General features: G+C 56.5%; 1 protein-coding gene across 1 annotated transcript; it reads right to left on the bottom strand.

Moving 5' to 3' along the window:
• Window positions 1-305: 305 nt before the first annotated feature.
• On the bottom strand, window positions 306-21800 carry ZAP70 (zeta chain of T cell receptor associated protein kinase 70). Its single transcript, XM_081265390.1, has 14 exons — window positions 21676-21800; window positions 21410-21486; window positions 14005-14454; window positions 13271-13431; window positions 7714-7852; window positions 7548-7635; window positions 7431-7477; window positions 7214-7265; window positions 6184-6376; window positions 5528-5734; window positions 3156-3348; window positions 2931-3071; window positions 2723-2835; window positions 306-1692 (listed from the first exon to the last, which is right to left on the bottom strand). The coding sequence occupies exons 3-14, from the start codon at window positions 14404-14406 to the stop codon at window positions 1569-1571; spliced, it is 1860 nt and encodes a 619-aa protein (XP_081121516.1). The 5' UTR covers window positions 14407-14454; window positions 21410-21486; window positions 21676-21800; the 3' UTR covers window positions 306-1568.
• Between the last annotated feature and the right edge of the window lie 114 nt (window positions 21801-21914).

Below are 21914 nucleotides of genomic sequence, written 5' to 3'. Positions count from 1 at the left end.
TAAAAACAATGTTTGCACTTTAGAATTCAAATTCAGTGATATAGTTCAATATAAATATGTATTTATAAAAAAAATTGTCATTAGTTTCAAGACACCGCTGTTTTAAATTTTAAAGAAAATTTTAAACACAAAACTTTAAACAAAAAATTCAAGTTCCATGTCTTTATAATTACTGCGCTCTCACCTGTTTTGAATCTAATCTATCAACAGTCTGGTGGGAGCTAGAGACCCCCAAACAATCCCCAACGATACAAATCTACTCTCAAAACCAAAGTACAGAGCCGAGCCAGCAGGGTCTGACTGGTGATATTACTGGGGTTGTCTAAATTAACTGTCATGACAAAGTTCATTAAAGGATAGGTAATAAAATGTGCTCATTAAAGTTTACATTTAAAATATTAAAACTCAACAGTAAATGGTGGGATCAGAACAAGATCTGCACAGAGTTCACAGCACTGTCTCAGAGCCAGTGTCCTGGTTCGACCATGTACTCCTATGTCAGCCCACCACCTGGGCTCGGGCTCCATACAACAACTAGGGCCCGAGCCTGTGGCCCCTCAAAATGGCCACAGGCCGTCCAGACGGCCTGGCTCTAGGCCATGAGTAAAAAGAAGTTTGCCTCCCCAGAATCCCCAGCAAATCTCCTGGCCTCTCATTGTCTCTGAGCGGGCACCTACCCTCCCCTGAACCAAGCAGCCGGGCAGAGGAAATGAGGCCCTGGCTGGGAGCTGTGGGGGGAGCCAATAGCAGCTGGGGGCACATCCAGAAAAGAAATGCAAAGGGGGCAGGGCTGAGCTGGCATAAGGGCACCAGGTGGGCAAGACCCCAGCTGTGGCTGCCTGGGTCCAGGGAGGGAGGTGGGAGCCAGGGCACAGGGCTGGTGTTAGAACCGCCCAAGGAGACAGGAGATACACCCTGTCCACAGTGGTTGGGGCGAGGTGGTATTTGTTAAAATCCCTCCAGGTGATGGGATGTCCACGGCCAGGGAGCCTGCCCACCGCCTGCTGCCAATCCAGGGAGGGCCCCACACCACCTGGCTCTGCCTGTCCACTCTGCCTCAGCCCATCCCCCAGTGAGGATGCTCTAAGGGCAGAAGTGGGAAACCAGCCCCGTCTTCCTTGGGTCCCTCGCAGGCCTGGCTTTGGGACACTTCTTAACTCCCTCCAGTGACCCACAACCTCTCCAGTCTCCTGGCCTCCCCCCAGGAAAGATGAAGGTACTGGAGCAAAAGGGAAAAGGAGTTTATTCCAGTCATTACAGTCCAGCCACCGAAGGCCTCTAGCCTTCCCACTTCAGGGTCCCAAGGATGGCCCCCCCAGTGAGATGGCTCCTCAGCCCAGGACCAGTCTGCATACTCCCCTCCCAGGCTCCCCTCCTCCCCTGGCCCAACAGGACAGGGACCAGGTGGGGAATTTGAGGGGGGCTGAGGCCCAGTGTCCCTTCTCACAGCCGTGCTGGTCGGGGGAGAGGACCTGAGCTGGCCTCAGCACTCTGCAGGTCCTAGGATGGCTGAGGGCAGAGGCAGGCAGCTGGGGAGGGGTCCACAGGCTGGGCTGGGCTGGGCTGGCTCAGGCGCATGGAGCCTCCACCACTTGTCCATTCTGCCCAGGCTCCTCAGCCTTGCTGGCCAAGCTATAGTAGTAGGTTCGCATGCGTTGCTCCACCATCTGGAAGTTGGGACGGTCCTCCCACCTGCGGGCCATGGGGGAGATCCAGGCCACACTCAGCCCCACTCCAGGCGGATGGTGGTCCTGCCTGGGGCTGGCTGTGGCGGGCCTCAGGGCTCCAAAAATGAGTGGGGCTATTGGAAATGGGTCTCGGGGGCCAGAGGACTGAAACTTATGTGTCACCCAAATGTCTCCTGGAAGGAGAGCTGCAGAGCCAGGCCATGGGGCACCACTTGCTGAGCTGGCCAGGAACTGGGCTGAGGGATGTCACAGCACCAAGGGGAGCAGTTGCACTAGATGCAGAAGTACAGGGCTGCCGAGGGCCAGGCCACTGGTGAGCTAGGTCCAGTGTCTGTGGTGAGTCCACAGGGCCGGCCTCCCCAGCTGTCCATGCACTGGGCATGGGGGCCTATGAGCTTCCTGATGGAGGCCGAGTTAATGCACGAGGGGGCAGGGGTGGACCAAGCCTCTCGGGTCTGTTGGACACTGTGAGTGTGCCAGAGTGAATGTCACAAGTGTGGACAGCGGGGTATCAAATGTCCCATTGTCCCCCTGTCGCATGACCAGAGCAGGGCGTCAGCTAGTTTGGGTGTTAGCTGTTGTCTGATGGGGAGTTGGAATGTTCCGTATGGGGAGGTGACAATGCTGAGTGTTTGGGTCCCTGGGTGTGGCCTAGGTGGTAGGTGGTGGCTGGTGGGGTGGAGGGACTAGATCCTGGAGAATCTCTCTGCGTCCCGAGTATTGGCGTGTATGGGGTGACTATGGGGTCGCTGGAGCAGTGCAGACGGGTGGTGTGGTGGCTGGTGGGAGACCAGTCCACTGCGCAGGGGTTGGGTGTGGCCCCCTGCCGCCTGGTATGGCCAATGCTATGGAGAGCAGTGCATAGGCGCAGGGGACCCAAGGCACTGAGTGTGGGAAAGGCTGTCGCTGGGGAAGGATCTTTGGGTGGAGTTGTGGTGACACTAACTGATTGGCCCAGGACCTCCCGCCCAGGCCCAGGGAGTGGTCCAGCCAGTTCCCCGTCCGCAGGTGCCCCCCTAGCCCCCGGCACTCACTTGTAGATCCAGCAGTCGCTCATGAGTGCGTACATTTCGGGCGGACACTCAGGGGGACACTCCATCCGCTTGCCCTGCTTGATGAATTCCAGGACCTCGGGGCCCTTCATCTTCTGCACCAGCCAGGGCGGAGGGCACGGGTAAGTGACCAGGGCCTCTTCGTCCCGACCCTCCCCGCCCGCCGCCCCTCCGCCCCTGCCCAGCCTGCCTTGTAGGGCTTCTGGCCGTAGGAGAAGGCCTCCCACATGGTGACCCCATAGCTCCAGACGTCGCTGCGGCTGGAGAACTTGCGGAAGTTGATGCACTCGGGCGCGTACCACTTGAGCGGCCACTTCCCGGCTGAGCGCGCCTGGCAAGGGGGAGACTGTGCTAGGACAGGGCGCGGGGACCCTCCGCCAGCCCACCCACCTGGGATCATGGGGCAGGGGCTCACGGTGTAGTAGCTGTCATCCGCCCCCAGGGCCTTGGAGAGGCCGAAGTCGCTGATCTTGGCATAGTGCCGGTTGACCAGCAGGACGTTGCGCGCCGCCAGGTCTCGGTGCACGAAGTTCTTCTCTTCCAGATACTTCATCCCCATGGACACCTGGTGCAGCAGCTCCGCCACGTTGCTGACGGGGACCTCCTCCCTGGGGTGTAGGGCAAAGCAAGTCAGCTGGGAGGGGACAGACCAAGTTCCCAGGAGGCAGAGCCCACCTCTGACCCAGCTGAGTGGGGGCTGGAGTACCCTGTGTTCAACAGGCACTTATTGAGCACCTGCTGTGTGCCAGGCATGGGCTGGGGACACAGCTGGCAGAAAAACAGACAAAACCCTCTGCCATTCTGGAAGCTATTAGTATCACCCATATGTGACAATCCTCAAGCCTAGGCCATGTGCCCATGGGGGCACCTCATAGGCATCTCAAAGATAATACAGCCAAAGCCGGGCTCCTGGTGTTTGGGCGCACACAGGCCCAATCTTCCCCACCCATCTTCCCTGCACCTCTGTCCTGTTTCTGCCCCCAGCTCCTCCTCCTCCACATCCACTGTCTTCAGAGTCTCTCCAGAATCTCCCACTTCTCTCTGCCTTTGCTTCTGCCCCCTGACCCAGGCCCCAGCATCACTCACCTGGGGAAACAGCCAGGCCTCAGGGCTCCCTCCTTGCTGTCTCCCAAGGCTTGACCTCCCTGCATCTCAGGCCCTGGTGTCCCTCAGCTCACAGCCTCCCAGGGATCCCACCGGGTCCAAGAACTCCTCACAGCCCACATGGTTCTACCCATCACTGCTGAGCCCACATCAGCTCCCTCCTGACTGATCCTCCACCATACCAGGCTCAGCTCACCTCAGGTCCTTTGCACAGGTTGTGCTTTCTTTCTGGAATGCTCTTCTGCAGATCTGTGCTTGGCAACCACCCTCAGTTTACTCAAAATTCATATTCCACCCAGACACCCAACCCTCTTGACCTGCTCAGCTCCTTGCTCCTGCAGAATCAATCTTCTAACATGCTCAGTATTTTCTCCTGATTATTATTCATTGCTCTCTTCTCCAACCAGAATACAGGGCAGGGGCTTTACTGCTTCTATTACTGATGACCCCAAGTGCTTATAATAGTTCCTGTCACCAAAACCTGTCCAACAAACACTTGTTCAATGACCAAATGTGTGCCTGGGGACACAGGGTGAAGGCATGTATGCTCATGAGAAGGGATTAGCAAAAATGTTCCCGGTGGGCCTGCACATGCGGGTCTGTGGCCGTGAGTGTGGGCATGACGATCACAAATGAAATGACAGAAGTTTTCAGTAGAGGACCAGATAGCAAATAGTTTAGCTTTTGTCAGCTGCATATGGTCCCTGTCATATACACTTTGTTTTTTATATATTTTTTTAATATTATATTTTTTCAATTGTAGTTGGACACAATACCTTTATTTTATTTATGTGGTGCTAAGGATCAAACTCAGGGCTTGCACATGCTAAGTGAGCGCTCTACTACTGAGCCCCAGCCCCAGCCCTGTTTTTTATATTCTTTAAAAATATAAAACTGCTGGGCACAGTGGTGCACGCCTATAATCCCAGCAGCTTGGGAGGATGAGGCAAGAGGACCGCAAGTTTGAGGCCAGCCTCAGCAACTTAGCGAGGCCCTAAGCAACTTAGCAAGAACCTGTCTCAAAATAAAGGGGGGAGGAGGCTGAAGTTGTAGTTCAGAGGTAGAGCGCTTGCCTAGCACGTGTGAGACACTGGGTTTGATTCTCAGCACCCCATATAAATAAATAAAAGGTTCATTGACCACTAAAGTAATATTTTTTAAAAATCAAGAATTTAAAAAGGGGAGCTGGGGATGTGGCTCCGTGGTTGAGCATCCCCGGGTTCAATCCCCAGTACCCAAAACCAAAATAAAAATGTAAAACCACACAGTACAAAAAGCTGCGGCTGCCGTTTGCTGCTTCCAATTATAGATAATCGACGATCGGCAGTTCCACAGCCATGAATCTGACCCAGAGAACCTGGGCAGCTGGATGGGCTGGTGTTTACACAGCTTCTGTGCCGATGCCATCTGATCACTCTGAAAGTACTGACTCGGTTAATCCTGGAGGAACCCTATGGGCCAGCCCTGATGCCACTGAGGTGCACCTGGAGGCGCTGAGGACTCGAAGCTGGGCTGGTGGCGGGAGTGTGAGTGTCAGGGTGGGCGTGCATGACCAGGCTGGTGTGCGCTGGCCTGCCCACACTCCCCCGTGTCAGTGTGGTGACCCTCTCCTGGGTGGCCCTGGGAGGGTGGACGGGATGGGGCCCCAGCCTGGGTGGCCCGCGGGTGCTGGGACCAACTCACTTCTTCCCCACGAGGAACTTGTGCAGGGGCCCGCCGCCGGCCATCTCCATGACCAGCATGAGCGCCTCGGCCTGGCACACGCCGATGAGCCGCACAATGTAAGGGTTGTCCAGCTGGTGCATGATCTGCGCCTCCCGCATCATCTCGTCCTTGTCCGCCTTCTCCGTGCTCTGCTTCAGCACCTTGATGGCCACGTCGATCTGCTTCCTGCCCGGGGCACGGGCGATGGGGGGCGCATGCCTGGGTCGGCCACGTCCTGCCCTCCTGTCCCTCTCCCACCCCCCACGTGCAGTGGACACTGTCACCAAGGCACTCTCTCTCCAGCTGCGGGGAGCATCTGCCCCCCAGAGCGCACAGCCCAGGGCCCCACTGGGAGCTGCCCACGGCTGGAGAGAGCCACCTAGCCCCCGCCCCTCCCCTGTCTTGCAGGGGGGACATGGGCGCCTCTCTGCAGCTCCCCTGGGACACCCCGAGGCCTCTGAGGCAACACAGCTTGGCCCACGCTCTCCCTGGCCCAGGCCCGTGACCTTCGCTGCCTGTCAGGATCCTGAGCTTTCCGGGGACTCCTCCAGCAAGCAGCAGCCCCTGTCCCCGAGTCTGCTCCCACTGCCCCCAGCACAGTGATGTCCCTGAGGGGACATCAAGCATGGCCATACTTGCGCATGCGGTAGACGCCTTGGCGCACTGAGCCAAAGTTGCCACAGCCAAGTTCAATGTCGGCCACGAGGAGGTTCTCACGCTTCAGGAAGAGCTTCTTGTCCTTGAGCTCCTCGGGGTCGCTGTAGGGGCTCTCGTACACACTTGTGTCCATGGGCATCGGCCGCTGCTTGTCTGAGGACGCCAGGCGTGCTGGGCACACACACAGGGTGCTCCCAGGTCAGAGGCAGAGAGGGGGGCAGGGTGGGGAGGGCGGGGCAGCCTCAGCCCCGCAAGGCAGGTGCCCTGGACACACACGGCCCGGCACGGGCAGGATGCAGATGCACATGAGGAGGTGTATGCTTGTGAGTGTCACTTGCACACACACTCCTGTCACATCTGAGGGTGCCCCGTGAAGCCATGTGGAAGAGACTCAGGAGGCACGTGCAGGGGTAGCCACACATCCCCAGGGGGTGCCAGCTGGAGTGTGCACGTGTGTGTGTTCATGTGTGCACACCTGGGCTGGGCCTGCCTGGGTCCAGGTATGTACCTCCCAACTGAGTCCTCTGGAGGAGAGTGCCCGTGTGCACACCCACGGAGCACAGACCCACACGCACCCATGTGCACTGGTGTGTACCCACACGTGGGACTCGGGAGCACCTGAGACAGCACCCGGGAGCTGGCTCTGCTCGGTTTCAAGCCCTGGCCGCCTGTCTGCCCCTTCCCCTCTGCCAATCACCAGGATCACTTCCCAGGGCCCTCGGGGGATTCAAGGAACTCTCACACAGCAACCAGGGAATGTGACAGGCACCCGGCGCATGGTAAGCACTCCAAAAATGTGGGTCTGTCCACAGGGAGTCCCCAGGTGGCCAGGGTTTGTCCCCTGGGTTGGCCCGCACTGGGACACGCAGGTGCATGGGCAGGTGTGGTGGGCATGGGCCAGGGCCACAGGCTGGCCTCATCCTCCCCTGCTGAGGCCACAGCCCAGCCCTGGACCCTGCTCAGCTGGGCAGGAGGACACCGCCCACACCTCCACCTCTGCCAGCTCACCTGGCTCAGGGGTGTATCCATCGGAGTTGAGGGTGTCCACCCGTCTCTGAGCCTAGAGATCACAGGGTCGGCAGCAGTCAGTGGGACCCAAGCCGGGGTGCCCAGCCCCTCTCCTGAGGCCAGTACCTGCTGCATGGCAACCCCTCTCCACGCCCGCTGGCCCCGGAGCCCGCCCGCCCAGCGCTGAGTCCCCAGCCCCAGGACCCGGCTGACTCACCTGCGTGAACGTGGACGGGTGGGCTGGGAGAGTGGGTGCAGCGGCCCCTGAAGGAGCAGAAGGGACAGTGAGGGAGGGGTGGGGCCTCGTGCCCCCCCAGCCCCGGGTGCCACTCACCTGCCGCTGCGCTGGCGCTGGTGTTGGGACAGGCCTCCTTCAGGCAGTAGATGAGGCCATCGGCCTTCAGCTTCAGGTACTCTACCAACTGCGGGAGCAGGTGTCAGGCAGGGCCCTCCCACCAGGGAGCCGAGGGCCATGGCGTCCCCCCGGAACAGGGTCCTACCTGCCACAGCGTGTCGAACTTGGTGCCCTCGGGGATGCAGTACTTGCCGGCCTTGTCCTGGCTGATCAGGTAGTGGTACACTGTCTTCCCGTAGATGAGGGACAGCGCATATGTGCCCTGCTCCTTCCGGGGCCTCAGCCTGGAGGGGTGGCGAGGAGGGATGTCACCGTACCGTCACCTGGGAGACCCCCACTGTGCCTCTGGTCCCCATACACCACCCTAAGGGCTCCATACCCTGGAGCCACTTGGAGAAGTGGCAGAGGCTGGGGAAGACGAGGCCGGCCTCCCTCGGCCTCTGCGCCTTCTGGTGACTGACAGGCTGTAGGGAGAGGCAGTCAGGAGGACAGCAGCTGGGTCTGCAGGGCAACGCACGGCTGTCCAGGGGCAGACGTGTGGCCATTCATGGGGGTTACTGACCACCCACAGTGGACACTCGGCCACCCATGACTGGATGCTCAGCCGCAGGGTGGGCATCTGGGGGACCACCTGGTCCTCTACCACCCGCACCCAGCCATCGGGGAGGTTCACTGAGACTCGTACCAACGGACAGTTGGCCATCTATGGCAGATGCAAAGCCACCTCCCAGGGGACACTCAGCCTGCAGTAGGTAGATTTAAAACCAGTCTCTTGGGGAGATGTGGAAGTCATTTCTACCCAGACCACACAGGGAGGGCCACTGTGACAAGCTCGTGGTGGCCCGGTCATCATTCTAGGCCTGAGGGGCAGGTATCTTTTACCACACCCTGAATCCCTGTCCCAGAACCGGCCAGCTGCAGGCTTGTCCCCCACCCGCCCTGGGATTGCTGGGGATGTCCCTCTTGCCCTGCCTCCCATGGGGCTCTGGCGCAGACACCTTGACCTCCAGCCCCCACTGTCTACAGGCTGCCCGTGCAGTTCTCAGCCTCAGGGACTGGTTTCTGTCCAAAGCCTGGCTCCCCGTCTCCTTCCCTGCTCTCTGGACAGTCCCTAGAATGAGGCACCGTCACTCACACTGACACTTTTCCAGCTGTTTCCCATGCCACTGGCCATGCCCAGATCCAGGCTCCCCCCAGCTGCCACTCCCCCCAGCCAACGCTGGTCCTCTGTGCCTCCCGACAGTGCTGACAGCTGCTCGGAGCCACTGGCCCTGGGTTTCCTAAGGTCCTCGCCTCCCCATTGGCTGGCCAACTCCAAGCCAGCCAGGGCTGCTGCTGGCCCACTTTTCCTTGGGGCAGTAGAATCCTTGGTCAAAGAGACTGGAATGTGGAAGCTGAAGACACAAACAGGTCAAAGCCACGTCACGGCTGACGCTGAAGCCAGCCTGGGGACTCGGGGTCCCTCCTGCTCCTCCTGCCCCGGGAACGTGGGGACGCTTAAGCCATGGGAGGGGCGGATCCTTCCATGGATGGGGGGGGGGGTGAGTGTGAGATGGCCAGGCTCAGAGGACAGGAGGTGGGGAGGAGAAGGGAAGAGCAAGGCAGAGATGAAAAGCCACACTGGGGACTTGAAGCCAGAGGAAGACACCCCAGCCACAAGAGCAAGGGAAAGAGGAATTCATATTTGATGAAGGAGAAGCAGAGGAGGAGGAAAGAAAGCGCTGCAGTAACAGAGAGAGCTGAGGGACCCCCAGCAGGTGCCGTGCTGGTGAGCAGGTGGGGCAGGGCTGTGCGCATTGCCACCCAGTGTCAGTGACATCTGAGCATCACCGCTGCGGTCGGGGGTGCAGCATCTGGTCAAGGAGATGCGACACGTGGCCCAGCATCTCCATGCATGAGGAGGTGGAGTGCTCCAGACACCCCAGGTGGAGGTCCTGCTGTCCACCGTCCAAACAGAAAGAAAGCTGGCCCCAGTGCTGGCCCATGCTCAAGATGCCCACGCCTTCATCGTGACCCTCTGGCTCCAATCTTCTGATTGATAGGCTACAAAACTCGCCATCTTCACCCCTCTCCCTTGAGTAGTCCCTCCTCCGCGGTGACTTTGGTTTTGGACATGTGACCTGCTGCAGTCAAGAGGACATCAGTCGCAGAGGTCTGAGAAGCACTGCGTCTTGGAACTCGCCCATCTGGCTATTCTTGAGAAACCTACAACCTGCACCATGTGAATGAGCCCAGGCTAGCCCAGTGGGCAATGAGGCTCCACAGCCAGCTCGTCCCTCATCCCCATCACTGAGCATGGCCGTCCCAACGTATTTGGTCCCAACCCAAATGAGAACTGCTCAGCTTGCTCACAGGATTGTGAGAAGTAATCAACTGCGTGTTGCTCTGAGCCAATAGGTCATGGGGAAGTTTGTTAAACAGCAAAAGCTAACTGATACAAATGCAAAGGTTTTCCCTTGGAGAAAATAGCCCTAACTCAAAAGTTATTGAAAAGCTGTCTTGCAGCAGCTTTTAAACAGCAATCAATCAAAGGGTCCCTCAAAATCCTTGGAAATGTCACTTCACTGTGCAGCCTAAATCTATGAGTTAGGGTAAAAAAAAAAAAGTATTATTTCATCAGCTGCCAGCGGAATCTTGAGAGGGGACTTATCTTTTGGGAGATGTGCTGACAATCTGCATAGGCCTCACGTGGGTGGGAAAAATTGAGGAAGGAGGTCAGTTCCTCCAAGAGGACAGGCTCCAGAAGAGGGACCAGCCCTAGGGAAAGCGGGTGACAGCAGGAATTCCTCTGGGTAGGTACTCAAATCAAGAAGTACCAGAAGGGAAGCCCTGGGAACTGACCCCCATGGATTTGGGGGAGGACCCTGGACTTCCTGGGGTCATAGGAGAGGGGCAGTAACTCTGTTTCTCTGTATCTCGAGGCCTGAGAGACCTCGGCTCTCATCTGGATAACATCTGTTAACACAACAGAATTCACATCCAAGCCGGAAAGTGGCAGCTCCGGCCGGGCTTTCAAACCAGAGGATTTTAAGAGCATTAGAGAATCTTTCATGACCTAGCAGCCACACTGTCTCAGCTGGGCCTGAGACACACATGCGCACATGCACACACACACACACATAGACACACAAGCACACACTGACAGGAGTGCATTTTCCCATCTGTCTGGTACCACACTATGGCTTGATGCATATTAATTTGTGAACTTCTATCCTTGGGGTGGGTTCTGCTGTCCCCTACTGGACAGTTGGAGAGAGCAAGCCCTCACTCAGGAAAAGTCAGAGCCACCTACCTCCTTCCACTCTCTCCCTCACTGGGCTCTGCACACTGGCCTCCTCCATGTTTCCAGAACATGCCAAATAAATCCTTGCCTCCGATCTCTGCCCCTGACATCCAGCTTTCCCGGAGCACCTTCAGCTATAAGCTGCTCGGTCTCTTCCTGTCTTCTGGTTTGGTTTGGATTTTGTTGTCTTGTTTTTGGGGTGCTAGGCAAGCACTCTACCACTGAGCTACACCCCTAGACCTTCAGGGGTCCCTCCTCTCCCCCTTCAGTTCTTTACTCACAGTCACCTTTTGGAAAACAATCAAGAACGTGAGGAGAGAGTCTACCACATGGGGGAAAATCTTTGGCACCTGCACCTCAGATACAGCATTAATCTCCAGGATATATAAAGAACTCAAAAAACTTAACACCAATCAATAAATGGGCAAAGGAAGTGAACAGACATTTCACAGAAGAAGAAACACAATCAATCAACAAGTATATTTTTAAAATGTTCAACATCTCTAGTAATCAGAGAATTGCAAATTAAAACTACACTGAGATTTCATCTCATTCCAATTAGAATGGCAATTATTAAGAACACAAGTAACAATAAATGTTGGTGAAGATGTGGGGAAAAAGGTATACTCATACACTGCTGGTGGGACTGCAAATTAGTGCAACCACTCTGGAATGCAATATGGAGATGCCTCAGAAAACCTGGAATGAAATCACCATTTGGCCCAGTTATCTCACTCCTTGACATACACCAGAGAACTTAAAATTAGCACAGCACAGTGAAGTGGTTACATCAATGTTTACAGCAGCTCAATTCACAATAGCTAAGCTATGGAACCAACCTAGAGGCCCTCCAACAGATGAATTGGTAAAGAAAAGGTGGTACACATACACAATGAAATATTACTCGGCCATAAAAAAGAATAAAATTGTGACATTTGCTGGTAAATGGATGGAATTGGAGACTATCGTGCTAAGTGAAATAAGCCAATCCCAGAAAAACCAAAGGCCAAATGTTTTCTCTGATATGTGAGGCTAGCACACAATAAGGGATGGGGATAGGAAAGATTAGAAGTACCTCCGATTAGACAAAGAAGAATGAAGGGAAGGGGGCTGGGAACAGGAAAGAGAATAGAATGAATGGGACCTCACTTTCCTAGTTCGTATGTGAACGAACACACAACTCGTGAAACTCCACATCATGTTCAACCACAAGAATGGGAAGTCGTACTCCATGTGAGTATGACATGTCAACATACGATCTGTTAGGTGCAGGACAGGCTGAGTAAGCTGTCTGCAGGGCATGCCAAACAAAGTTAGCTGTAGGATGACCTGGCCTCTCAAACCCTCTGTCTGGTTCTTTATCAACTATTTGCTTCAAGCCCAAACGCCCAAGCCCCCGCTCAAGGCTGAACACTCAACCCTCTGCTCAAGGCCAAACACATAACCCCCCTTGTGCCAACAAGGCAGCTTGCAGACCCAGAGACCTCATTAGATGTGGGCTATAAAAACTCCCTCCTGCCGGGACCCTCTCTCTCTCACTTTCTCTGTCTCTCTTGCTTTCTCTGTCTCCCTCTTGCTCTCTTTCTCTCTCTCTCCTCTTTCTCTCTTTTCTCCTCTGTTGCACTGCTATAATAAAGATCTCTTGGTTGCTCTGAGTGTTGTGGTCACTTTTCTTTCACAATCTACTGACATGTACATCTAAAAAGATCAAATAGGGGCTGGGGATGTGGTTCAAGCAGTAGCTCGCTCGCCTGGCAGGACCACATACAAACAAAGATGTTGTGTCCACTGATAAACTAAAAAATAAATATTAAAAAATTCTCTCTCTCTCTCTCTCTCTCTCTCTCTCTCTCTCTCTCTCTCTCTAAAAAAAATTAAAATAAAAAGATCAAATAGAAAAATTTTCTAAAGTTACTTTTTGGGGAAAGCCTCTTCCTCCAGCCCCTCCCCACCTGCACACACCTAGCACCTACCACCATCTGGCAGAGTCTAGATTTTATTAGGTTTTTTTTTTTTCTTTTTTCCTACCTGCCCCAGGAGGACAGGCACTTGTGTCTGTGTGGCTTGTTACCATGCCCTCAGTGACTGGCACCCAATAAGAATTCAGTAAATGTTTGTTAAATGAAAGAGAGGAAACTGAGGAAGGCAGAAATTCGGGTCCACGCCCCAAACCCACAGCCAAGTGGGTGACAGAAACCCCCAGGCCCGCCAACTCTGAAGGCCTGGCTACCCATTACAGCTACTTTCCCAGACAAAAGTTCCTTTGCTCACCAGAAACGGGCACAGCAACCCACTTTACGCGGGTGAGCCGGGGCCAGTCCCCTGGAGGCCGCCCTGCATAGTCGGGTCTGCCCGGGGCCCCAGGACGCTAGTCAATAACCCCAGCCCCCACGGCCCCCAGACCCCGGGCCCCACATACAGGAACTTGCCGTCGGTCTGCGAGCCTGAGTAGAGTTTGCGCTCCGCCTCCTCGCGCGTCAGACTGCTGTGGTACCAGGGCATCCGCTCGTGGGCCGTGGTGGCGATGAGCTTCTCCACCTGGGGGGCCTGGCTAATGATGGCCTGTTCCAGGGCCTCGCCCTAGGGAAGGAGAAGGGAAGGAAAGTTGTAAGGGTCTCAAGTGCCTGGCTATGGAAACCCTCTCCCGTCTCCTGGGCCCTCCCGATTGGCCCCATAAGACCTCCACTCCCATCGCCCGCCAAGGTCGCCTTCCTAATCTGTCCAGGGAGTCACCCAGCCCCAGGCCTTGTCTTCCAGCCTAGGCCCAAGCGCGCATTTAGCTTGAAGATGGGGGCAGTTGCGCACCTGGCGCAGGGCGGCTGCGCACACCTGGGGCCTCACCAGCAGCCGGACCCCAGGACACCCGCAGCCACCCACCCTCCTCTCAAGCCCCCAATGCAAGCCTGGCCTCTCCAGGTCCACACTTCCATCACTGGCTCCGGCACTCGGGCAGTGGGGGACAGCCCACCTCCACCACCAGCACGAAGCCACCGCCTAGGTCCCGCCCCTGGCCAGGGCCCCCTCCCTCCGACTTCCAAAGCAAACGCATCAGATCAGCATCACGCAGGCGGGCGAAGAAGACCCCCAGTCCCCGCACCGCGCAGGGACTGGGCACCGTGGCTCCTCCGGCGCCCCCGCGGCCCGCGCTCTCACCTCCAGCTTCCAGGTCTGGCGCACGTAGTCGCGCACCATGGCGTCGCGCAGGCAGTCGAAGACCCCGGGCTGCGGCTCCATGCCCGCGGGCCGGTTGCACGGCTTGCGCAGGTTGCAGGGCAGCCCGTCGGGATCGCGGGAGTAGAACTCGCAGAGCTCGGCGGGGCCGCAGTGCGCCTTGCCGCCCGCGATGGCGTAGGTGCCGTTGAGCTGGCGCTCGATGGAGAAGTGGTGGAAGCGCACGTCGTGCACCAGCGACAGCACGTAGCCGCCCAGCGAGCGCAGGCACTGGCGCAGCAGGAACAGCCCGTCGGCCATGCCCGCCAGCTTCAGGTGCTCCTCGGCCTCGGCGCGCGAGATGCTGCCGTAGAAGAAGGGCAGGTGCGCCGCGGGGTCCGGCATCGCCGCCACCGGCCTGCGCGGGCCGCGCGCCCCGCACCTCGCCGGGCCCTGTGGATCAGAGGGGGGTGCATCGATAAGCCCCTCCATCGGGTCCAGGGGAGGCCCGAGAGACGCTGCGCAGAGCCCGCCTTGTGCCAGTCAACTGGAGAGGAGCCACGACGCCCGGAACACAGATCTGGAGTCCCGAACCCACCTGACACTCTACAGTCCCCGAGCCCCACCACCTGTAACCAACCCTTCATTTCCCAAGCACGAGCTGAACTCTACTGTGTCCACCCTCCCCGCCCTGGTGCTGGGGATATGGCTGCATAAGACGTGGTTCCTCCTGCCCCTCCGATGATAACATGGGGGCATGTGATAGGCAGAGGCGGGAACACAATTAAGCATTGCAGATTAAAGTCGGGATTATAAAGGAAATAAACAGAATGATATTGAAGATACAGAGGTCACTCTAGCTAGGATGGTCACCTTCTCTGAGGAGGCAGCCTTTAAGGCAAGATTAGAAGGATAAGGAGGAAAAAACCTTCCAAAAACTTTGGGAGCAGCGAACACATCAGACAGCAGGAACCGCGTGTGCAGAGGCTCTAAGGTTGGAACAAGCTTTGTTCATCCAAGGACCGCATCAGCCTTTCCTGCTCTTCTACCTGTTCCCCTCTTGGAAATCCACCCTGGCCGTGCCCCTCTCCCTTCCTTGACAAGTTTCTACAAAGGGTAAACTAATCTGAATATCCATCAATAGGGGATCAATTTAACACATTAGAGTTTAACTCCAATGTGAACTTGAATATAACCATTAAACAATGTGGGATTGGGGAAAGGGTAGATAGATAAGCTGGTAAGGCAGATGATTTAAATTTGCCTACCCTAAGCTTGCTGGGGTCATGGTGACAATGGTATCTTGAACGGGGTCCAGCTACATAGGTCTGAATTAATAAAAACTCAGTGTACACTTAAGAATAATAATTCTCCTCCTCCTCCTCCTCCTCCTCCTCCTCCTCCTCCTCCTCCTTGTCTTGTCCAGGAATTGAACCCAGGGGTGCTTAACCACTGAGCCACATCCCCAGCCAGGGCTGAGTTGCTGGAACTACAGGCATGGGCCACCGTGCCAGGCTTACACTTAAGAGTTTTGTATGTCATTGTATTCGACCCTCAATAAGAAAGAACCATACTATGCCACAGGATCCCTGGTTACTGCTCTGAATGCAGAATGTCTAGGTGGGCTTTGTGCTGACAACTGTAATTGATTTTGAAAGGTATCCAAAAACAAATCCTGATTGGAGGATGCTCAAGGAGCAGTGTGTGGATAGGATACTTGTCACTCAAAGTTCTTAAAAATCACTGTAAGACTAACAAACACTGAACCAAGAGTCCTCGAGGAAATATAGATTTAGGTTCCTACCAGACTCTGCACACATTTTCAAGGTATGATATGTCTGTGACCTTGTTATGTGTCCTTCTGTTTCAAGGCACCTTATGTAATATGTGTGGTTGGGCTGGGGGTGTTGCTCGGTATCGGGTGCTTGTCCCGCAGGCACCAGGCATTGATCAACCCCAGTACCACAAAAATAATGTATCTACAGACTTGTTAAGATTTGTTGTCGAGCTCGGGTGCGATGGTGCACTCCTGTAATCCCAGCAACTCTCAGGGTGGGTGCGGCTCTCCCAGTCCGGATTGAACCCAGGGGTGCTGAACCACTGAGCCACATCCCCAGCCATTTTATATTTTATTTAGAAACAGGGTCTCTAAACACAGGATCTGTATACAATGAGGATCAACAGTCTGTGATAAATAGAGCAAAATGTGAATTGTAGAATATGGGAGGTGGGTAAGGGGCATGAAATCACTTCTTTCTATTTTATGTATCTTTGTAAGTTTTTATATAATGTAGGTGAAAAAAATCTCCCCATAGCAGTTACCAGTCGTCCCTCTGCTAAGGTGGGCCCAGCAAGGCCACCTGGGCTTGAGCTAATATTGGGGCACAGGACCTCAGGTACCCTTCTTAGTTATGAAAGTGTAAGCAAGGGTACAAGAAGCTTTTGTGGGCTGGTCACAGTGGCACACACCTGTCATTTCAGGGGCATGGAAGCCTCAGGTAGGAGGATCACAAGTTCAAAGCCAGCCTCAGCAACTTAGTGAGGCCCTAAGCAATTTAGGGAGACCCTGTCTCTAAATAAAATATAAAACGGGCTGGGGATGTGGCTCAGTGGTTAAGCACCCCTGGGTTCAATCTGGATCGGGAGAGCCGCATGCACCCTGGGTGTCCAGCCTTGGGCAGGGATGGGCCTGGGGCAGAGAGGAGCAGCCTGCAATGGGAGTCAGTGAGTGAGATGGCCCAGGGGCATCTGGAAGGCTTCAGAGAAGCCAGACTCTGAGGTTCAGTTCAAACCTGCGGGGATGGAGGAGTCAGAGGTTCCCTGGGGCAGGGGCTGACCACAGAGTGGCCAGGGATTGGGGCAACATGGTGATGGAGCTGGCAGTGTCCTGGCTGCATGACTTCGTCAGATCTCAGACTTCACTCAGATGGCAGAGAAATCTTACTGTACGTAAACTGCCACTCAACCTGTTTATTTGAGCGGGAAAGAGCTGGGAGGGATAGGCATGTCCTGCACTAAAAAATGATAAAGGAAGTGGGGCAGGGAAGAGTTGTTCTTTCTTTTTCTTTCTTTGTTTTTTCATTTTTTATCTTTTTTTTTTTTTTTTTTGGTACTGGGGATTGAGCCCAGGGGTGCTTAACCACGGAGCCACATCACCAGGCTTTTTAGATTTTCTTTTGAAACAGCGCCTCACTAAGGGCCTGGCCTGGAACTTGCTGTCCTCCTGCCTCTGCCTCTACAATTGCTGGGATTACAGGAGCGTGCCACCACACCTAGAAAGTAGGGAATGTCATTAAGGGCCATCTGCTGCTCTCAGGGTCTTGGACTTCCATCCCAACTCTCATCCAGCCTGGCAGTCTACACCCGCTGCTAATCCCAGCTCCCAAGCTGTGGTAGTGCCAGGCAAGCACTCAGTGCCCTCCTCAATGCTGCGTCCCCTACGTGATGGACACCAGTGAATCCCCTGAAGCCCTGCGGAGCTCAGCAACCCTCTGGCTTGCCTCCTCCTGCTCTGATCCTTTCTACTCTCCTCCTTCCCCAGCCTTGTCCCTGACTTGGGTCATCCAGTCTGTGGCTACCCATTCTGCCACCCCCACCCCTCCCCCAGCTCAGCTCTGTAGCCTGAGGTCAGCCTGTGCTGGCATCACCTCCTTTGATCTCTACCAACTGTTTCTATTAATACAACCTGAGATACAGATCTAACTCACAGGGCGCCTGTGGTGGGCTGAACCCCACAATCTGTTTCCACAGGAGCTGAGCTCCAGCATCTGTAAGCTGCTCCTAAGCCTCCTGGGCTCAAGGACCCACCCTGTCCCCACTACTGATCTCAGTGGATCTACCCCCACCCGCCCTCTGCCCACCTGGCTGTTTCTTGCTTCCTTCAAATTTGCCTCCATATTTTTATCCATGCAGTGCCCCCCACCCCCCCAATCCAGCTGGCCCTTCCTGGCAGCTCCGATCAAGGGTTAGGGTACAGGATGCAGCAGCGAGGTGGGGGCTTGTCCAGGCACATGGTGGGCGGGTCGGGGGGGGGGGGGCACTGGTCCCTGGGCAGGAAGCTGCGGCAGGAAGCCGTCGGCAACTCGGTTTGAGAAGTTCCGCCCCAGGGTGGCCACAGGTGCAGCCTGGGTAGCAGGAAGGGGGTCAGGCCGAAGAGATGGGAGGAGGCTGGTCCTCAGGGCCCAGTCCAGGGTCACAGGCTGAGAGTGGCCAGGGTGTCCCAGGAGCTGGCCCTCTGTCTCGGCTTTCCCCAGCCTTCCCGTGTCGATGACAATGATGATAACAACCCCCACCGACCCCGGGCCAGCCCAGCACGCCTCTGCACCCATCTCCCTGTGCCCTGCCGGACTGACCCGACCTCATCAGCAAAACACAGGGGCCCTGGGGCCAGAGATACTGAGGACACCAGAGAGAGACCAGAGGCAGGAGCTGAAGGTCCAGGGCAAGACGTGGGCTCGTGGCCTCCTGCCAAGGCCCGTCTCCAGGCCAGGCCAGCAGGAAGCAGCAGTTCTCAGACGAGCCAGGCCAGTCTGCAGCCTCCCCGTGGATCCACCTGTCCTGAGCTGCGTCCCTGCACCTCCAGGCCTGGCCAGGGCACACCCAGCTCTGGAGCTCCCAGCCCAGTCCTGCCTGGGCTGACCCAAGGGCTGGGTCAGGAGGCACAAGCAGGCCTGGGGCTTAGGCCACCGGACTCTCAGCCAGCTGTTAGCTGTCACCCAGACACCCTGGGCTGGCCCTCCCCCTCCTCTTGAGCTCCCAGCTCCGAGATTCTCATTGTCTTTCTCCGACGGCCCTCCTAGGTCACCCCAGGGATAGCCACGGGAGACCAGCTTTGACTCAGCCCAAGCCAAGAGGTAGGAGGAGAAACACTTGGATCCGGAACCTGCCTGAAGTTCCAACATTCAGGTGTCCTCCAGGGGGAACAGCAGCGGGAAATCGCGTCTGTCCCAGAGAGACCCGGAGCATCACAGAGGAAAGGGGCTGAGTGTCAGAGGTTTTCAGGTCGCTGTGGAAAGCCAGGAAAGGCTCTGAGAAGATCTGTGTGGCCTCTTCGGCTGTGACTCAGGGGCAGTGAACAGGTCCACTGTCCCATAGGACACACGCCGAGCACCAAACACCTCACTCACTGCCCACTGTGAGAGGCCACAGGGGACACGGAGGCATTCATACAACAGAGGAAACGAGGTCCCAAGGGAGCCGGGCCTGGTGGCACAGGCCTGTGATCCCAGTGGCTGAGGCACCGGGAGGATCACAAGAGGCGGAGGATGGCAAGTCCAAAACCAGCTTCAGCACTTTAGTGAGGTCCTCAGCAACTCAGTGAGACCCTGTCTCTAAATAAAATATTAAAAAGGGCTGGGAATGTGGCTCAGTGGTTAAGCACCCTGGGATCAAACCCTGGTGCTATATATGGTCACGCCTGGGGTGAGGGGTGTTTTATACATATATCCCAAGGGACCTAGCAGGAGGGCTTTGGTCAGAGCATGTGACAGCACATCCTCCAGCCCTCCTGGGCTCCCACCTCACTCAGGGCAAAAGCTGAGCCCCTCACCGTGGCCCCCAATGCCTGGTGTGACGTGCCCGTCACCTCCTGCCCTCCCTGCCCCTCCAGCTGTGCGGCCTCCCTGTGTTACTTGTTCAGGTCCCTTGAACTAACCAGGTACAGTTCAGCCTCAGGGCCTTTGCACCACATGTGCCCTCTGCCTGGGCACTCTTTCCTTTGTCCTCTGCCTGAAAGTCCCCTGCTCTAAGGGCCTCTCTGACCTCCCCTCTGACATGGCCTCCCCTCCCGATCCCTGTCCCAGCTTTGTCACCACCTAAGACACGATGCAGGCATCGATGTGTTGACAAAACCAGAACATGACGGTGACAGTGGAGACCTTGTCTTTCTCCGCTGCCCATATCAGCCAGACACATAGTAGGTCCCCTATACACACCGTGTCGAGCAGAGGCCACCAATAATGGGTACCTAGAAAGGTTTCCAGTCTGCTCTGATGGGTGGAGACACCCCGGCAGCTGATGGGGTCCAGGGTCATGGGGAGGGGACGGAGGGTGGGTGAGAGGCGTCTCTGACTCACTGGCCATGGGGACAGGAAAGGACCAACCCCGAGGGGCCTCTGCCTGGGCTCTTCCCTCAGCTCAGAGCAGCACCACACCCTGCTCCTGGCCACAGGCTTTATAAGGCAGGATCCCAAATCCAGCACCAAGAATCTGCTGATGGACGGCACAGTGTCCCTGGACCCCCTGCAGCCAGCCAGCCCCCCACCACCACTAACCCCAAGCTCAACTGCCTGGTCCTAGGAGCTGTGTGACCTCACCAAGAAGCTTTCCCTCTCTGGGACTCAAGCTCTGGGGACCCTAAAAGGGAGATGGGAAAACTTGGGGTGAGTGAGGAAGACAGGGCCTGACAGAGACAGGGCAGCGTGGGTGGCCCTCTGCCTTATAGAGGGGTTAGCGGCCCTCCTGGCCTCTGTGTAGGAGATGTCCAAAGACCCCTCACCCCAGGCATGACCAAAAATATCTCCAGAAAACATCGACTGTCCCTGTGGAATGTGGAGAGGCAGAGTGGCTCCCGATGGAGCACAGCCGCCACCCTACTCCCTGGCCCAGGGCAAGAGCCGTCAGCATGGAGTGGTCTGGTGGCTGCAGCCCCCGGGTTTCTAGAAACTGTGAAGTCCAGGGCCTGAGGCTGCCCAGAGCCAAAGATAACAATAGGATCCTAGCAAGATGTGCAGCAAGCACCTACTATGTGCCAGGCACCCTGGGGACAGTCTCCCTCTTAAGCCATAGGAGAACCCCATGACGGGTTTGTAGATAGGCCTAAAGCCCAGAGAGGCGGGTGCCTTGCCTGAGGTCACAGGCAGGTGACCTTACTTGCCGGTCAGGATCTGCACCTCCAAGGCGTCCATATTTGTGAATCAAACAAGATGTGCAGATGGAGCCCCCCAGGCAGCTGAGCAGAACCCAGTGGCCTTGCTCCTCTCCGGGTCCTGATAAGTAGGCCAAGCCCGTCCTGGGCCCCTCCTCAGAGGGCGCCAGGTATCAGGACTTGAACCAGCATTTGTGGTTCAAGTTCACAGCCCCGTTAGCCACCCTCGCATTCATGGGGCCCAGGGACCGGAGCACACACTTGCTCTTTCCGGAAACTTCTCTGCTCCTGAAGCCAAACATGCAGCCCTGACAGGGCTCAAGCGGGAGGCCAGGGACCCAGCAGGCATCTCTGTGTCCCCTGGACACTCCTGGGTCACTGGCCATCTGAAGGGACAGCTGCTTTCCTCAATGTGCTGTCCTTCTCCAGCTGGACACGGGCCCTCCCGGTCGGCAGGAGAGGCCCTCGGCTCCTGGCTAGCACGCTGCCCTCCCCGCAGACAAGCCCATCAGCCCAGGGTGGCCCCATCCGGGCATCTCTTACCTGGGGATGTGCCGGTGGATGTCAAGGTGGATGGGCCACTTGTGGGGTCTCTGGTCCCCGGCACCAGCGAGCTGGCTCTGAGTGAGGAACGGGGCCCAAGAAGTCAGCTCAGCCCCAGGCCTGAGACCCGCCAGCTCCCCCCACCTCAGACACGGGGCGGGGTGAGGAAGCCATATCCTGCCACTTTCACACTTGGGGACAGTTTTACTCAGCCTCTGCCTGGGGCTCACTGGACATGAGCACAAGGCCCCAAGACGGGCGCTCACCTGGGCAACCCGGGGACGGCACAGAGGCCAGCAGGAGTGGGGCCTGGGCTGGGAGGCCTGGTGTCCCTCGGGCTCTCACCAGCAGCTTCTCTGCGACTCAACCTCCTTCTTTGATGCGAAGACAGGAAAGAAGCTGCATTTGAAGTTCATGTCAAAGTCACAAAGTGCTATGTTCAAGGAAAATCGCGGGTCACGTGTTTGGGGAGGGCAGAGGGCATTTCCGGAGCCACAGAGTGTCT

The sequence above is a fragment of the Spermophilus citellus genome (assembly GCF_964194105.1).
Source record: "Spermophilus citellus genome assembly, chromosome: 13".
Taxonomy (NCBI): domain Eukaryota; kingdom Metazoa; phylum Chordata; class Mammalia; order Rodentia; family Sciuridae; genus Spermophilus; species Spermophilus citellus.
Note: the sequence above shows the minus strand (reverse complement) of the source record. Positions and strands in the feature narration are given on the sequence as shown.

Coding starts and splice junctions, on each gene's coding strand:
- ZAP70 (XM_081265390.1), bottom strand. CDS start 14,406: ATGCCGGACCCCGCGGCGCACCTGCCCTTCTTCTACGGCAGCATCTCG. Junction 13,432..14,004: donor GCCAGACCTGGAAGCTGGAG/GTGAGAGCGCGG, acceptor CTCCTTCCCTAG/GGCGAGGCCCTGGAACAGGC. Junction 7,636..7,713: donor AGTTCGACACGCTGTGGCAG/GTAGGACCCTGT, acceptor CTGCTCCCGCAG/TTGGTAGAGTACCTGAAGCT.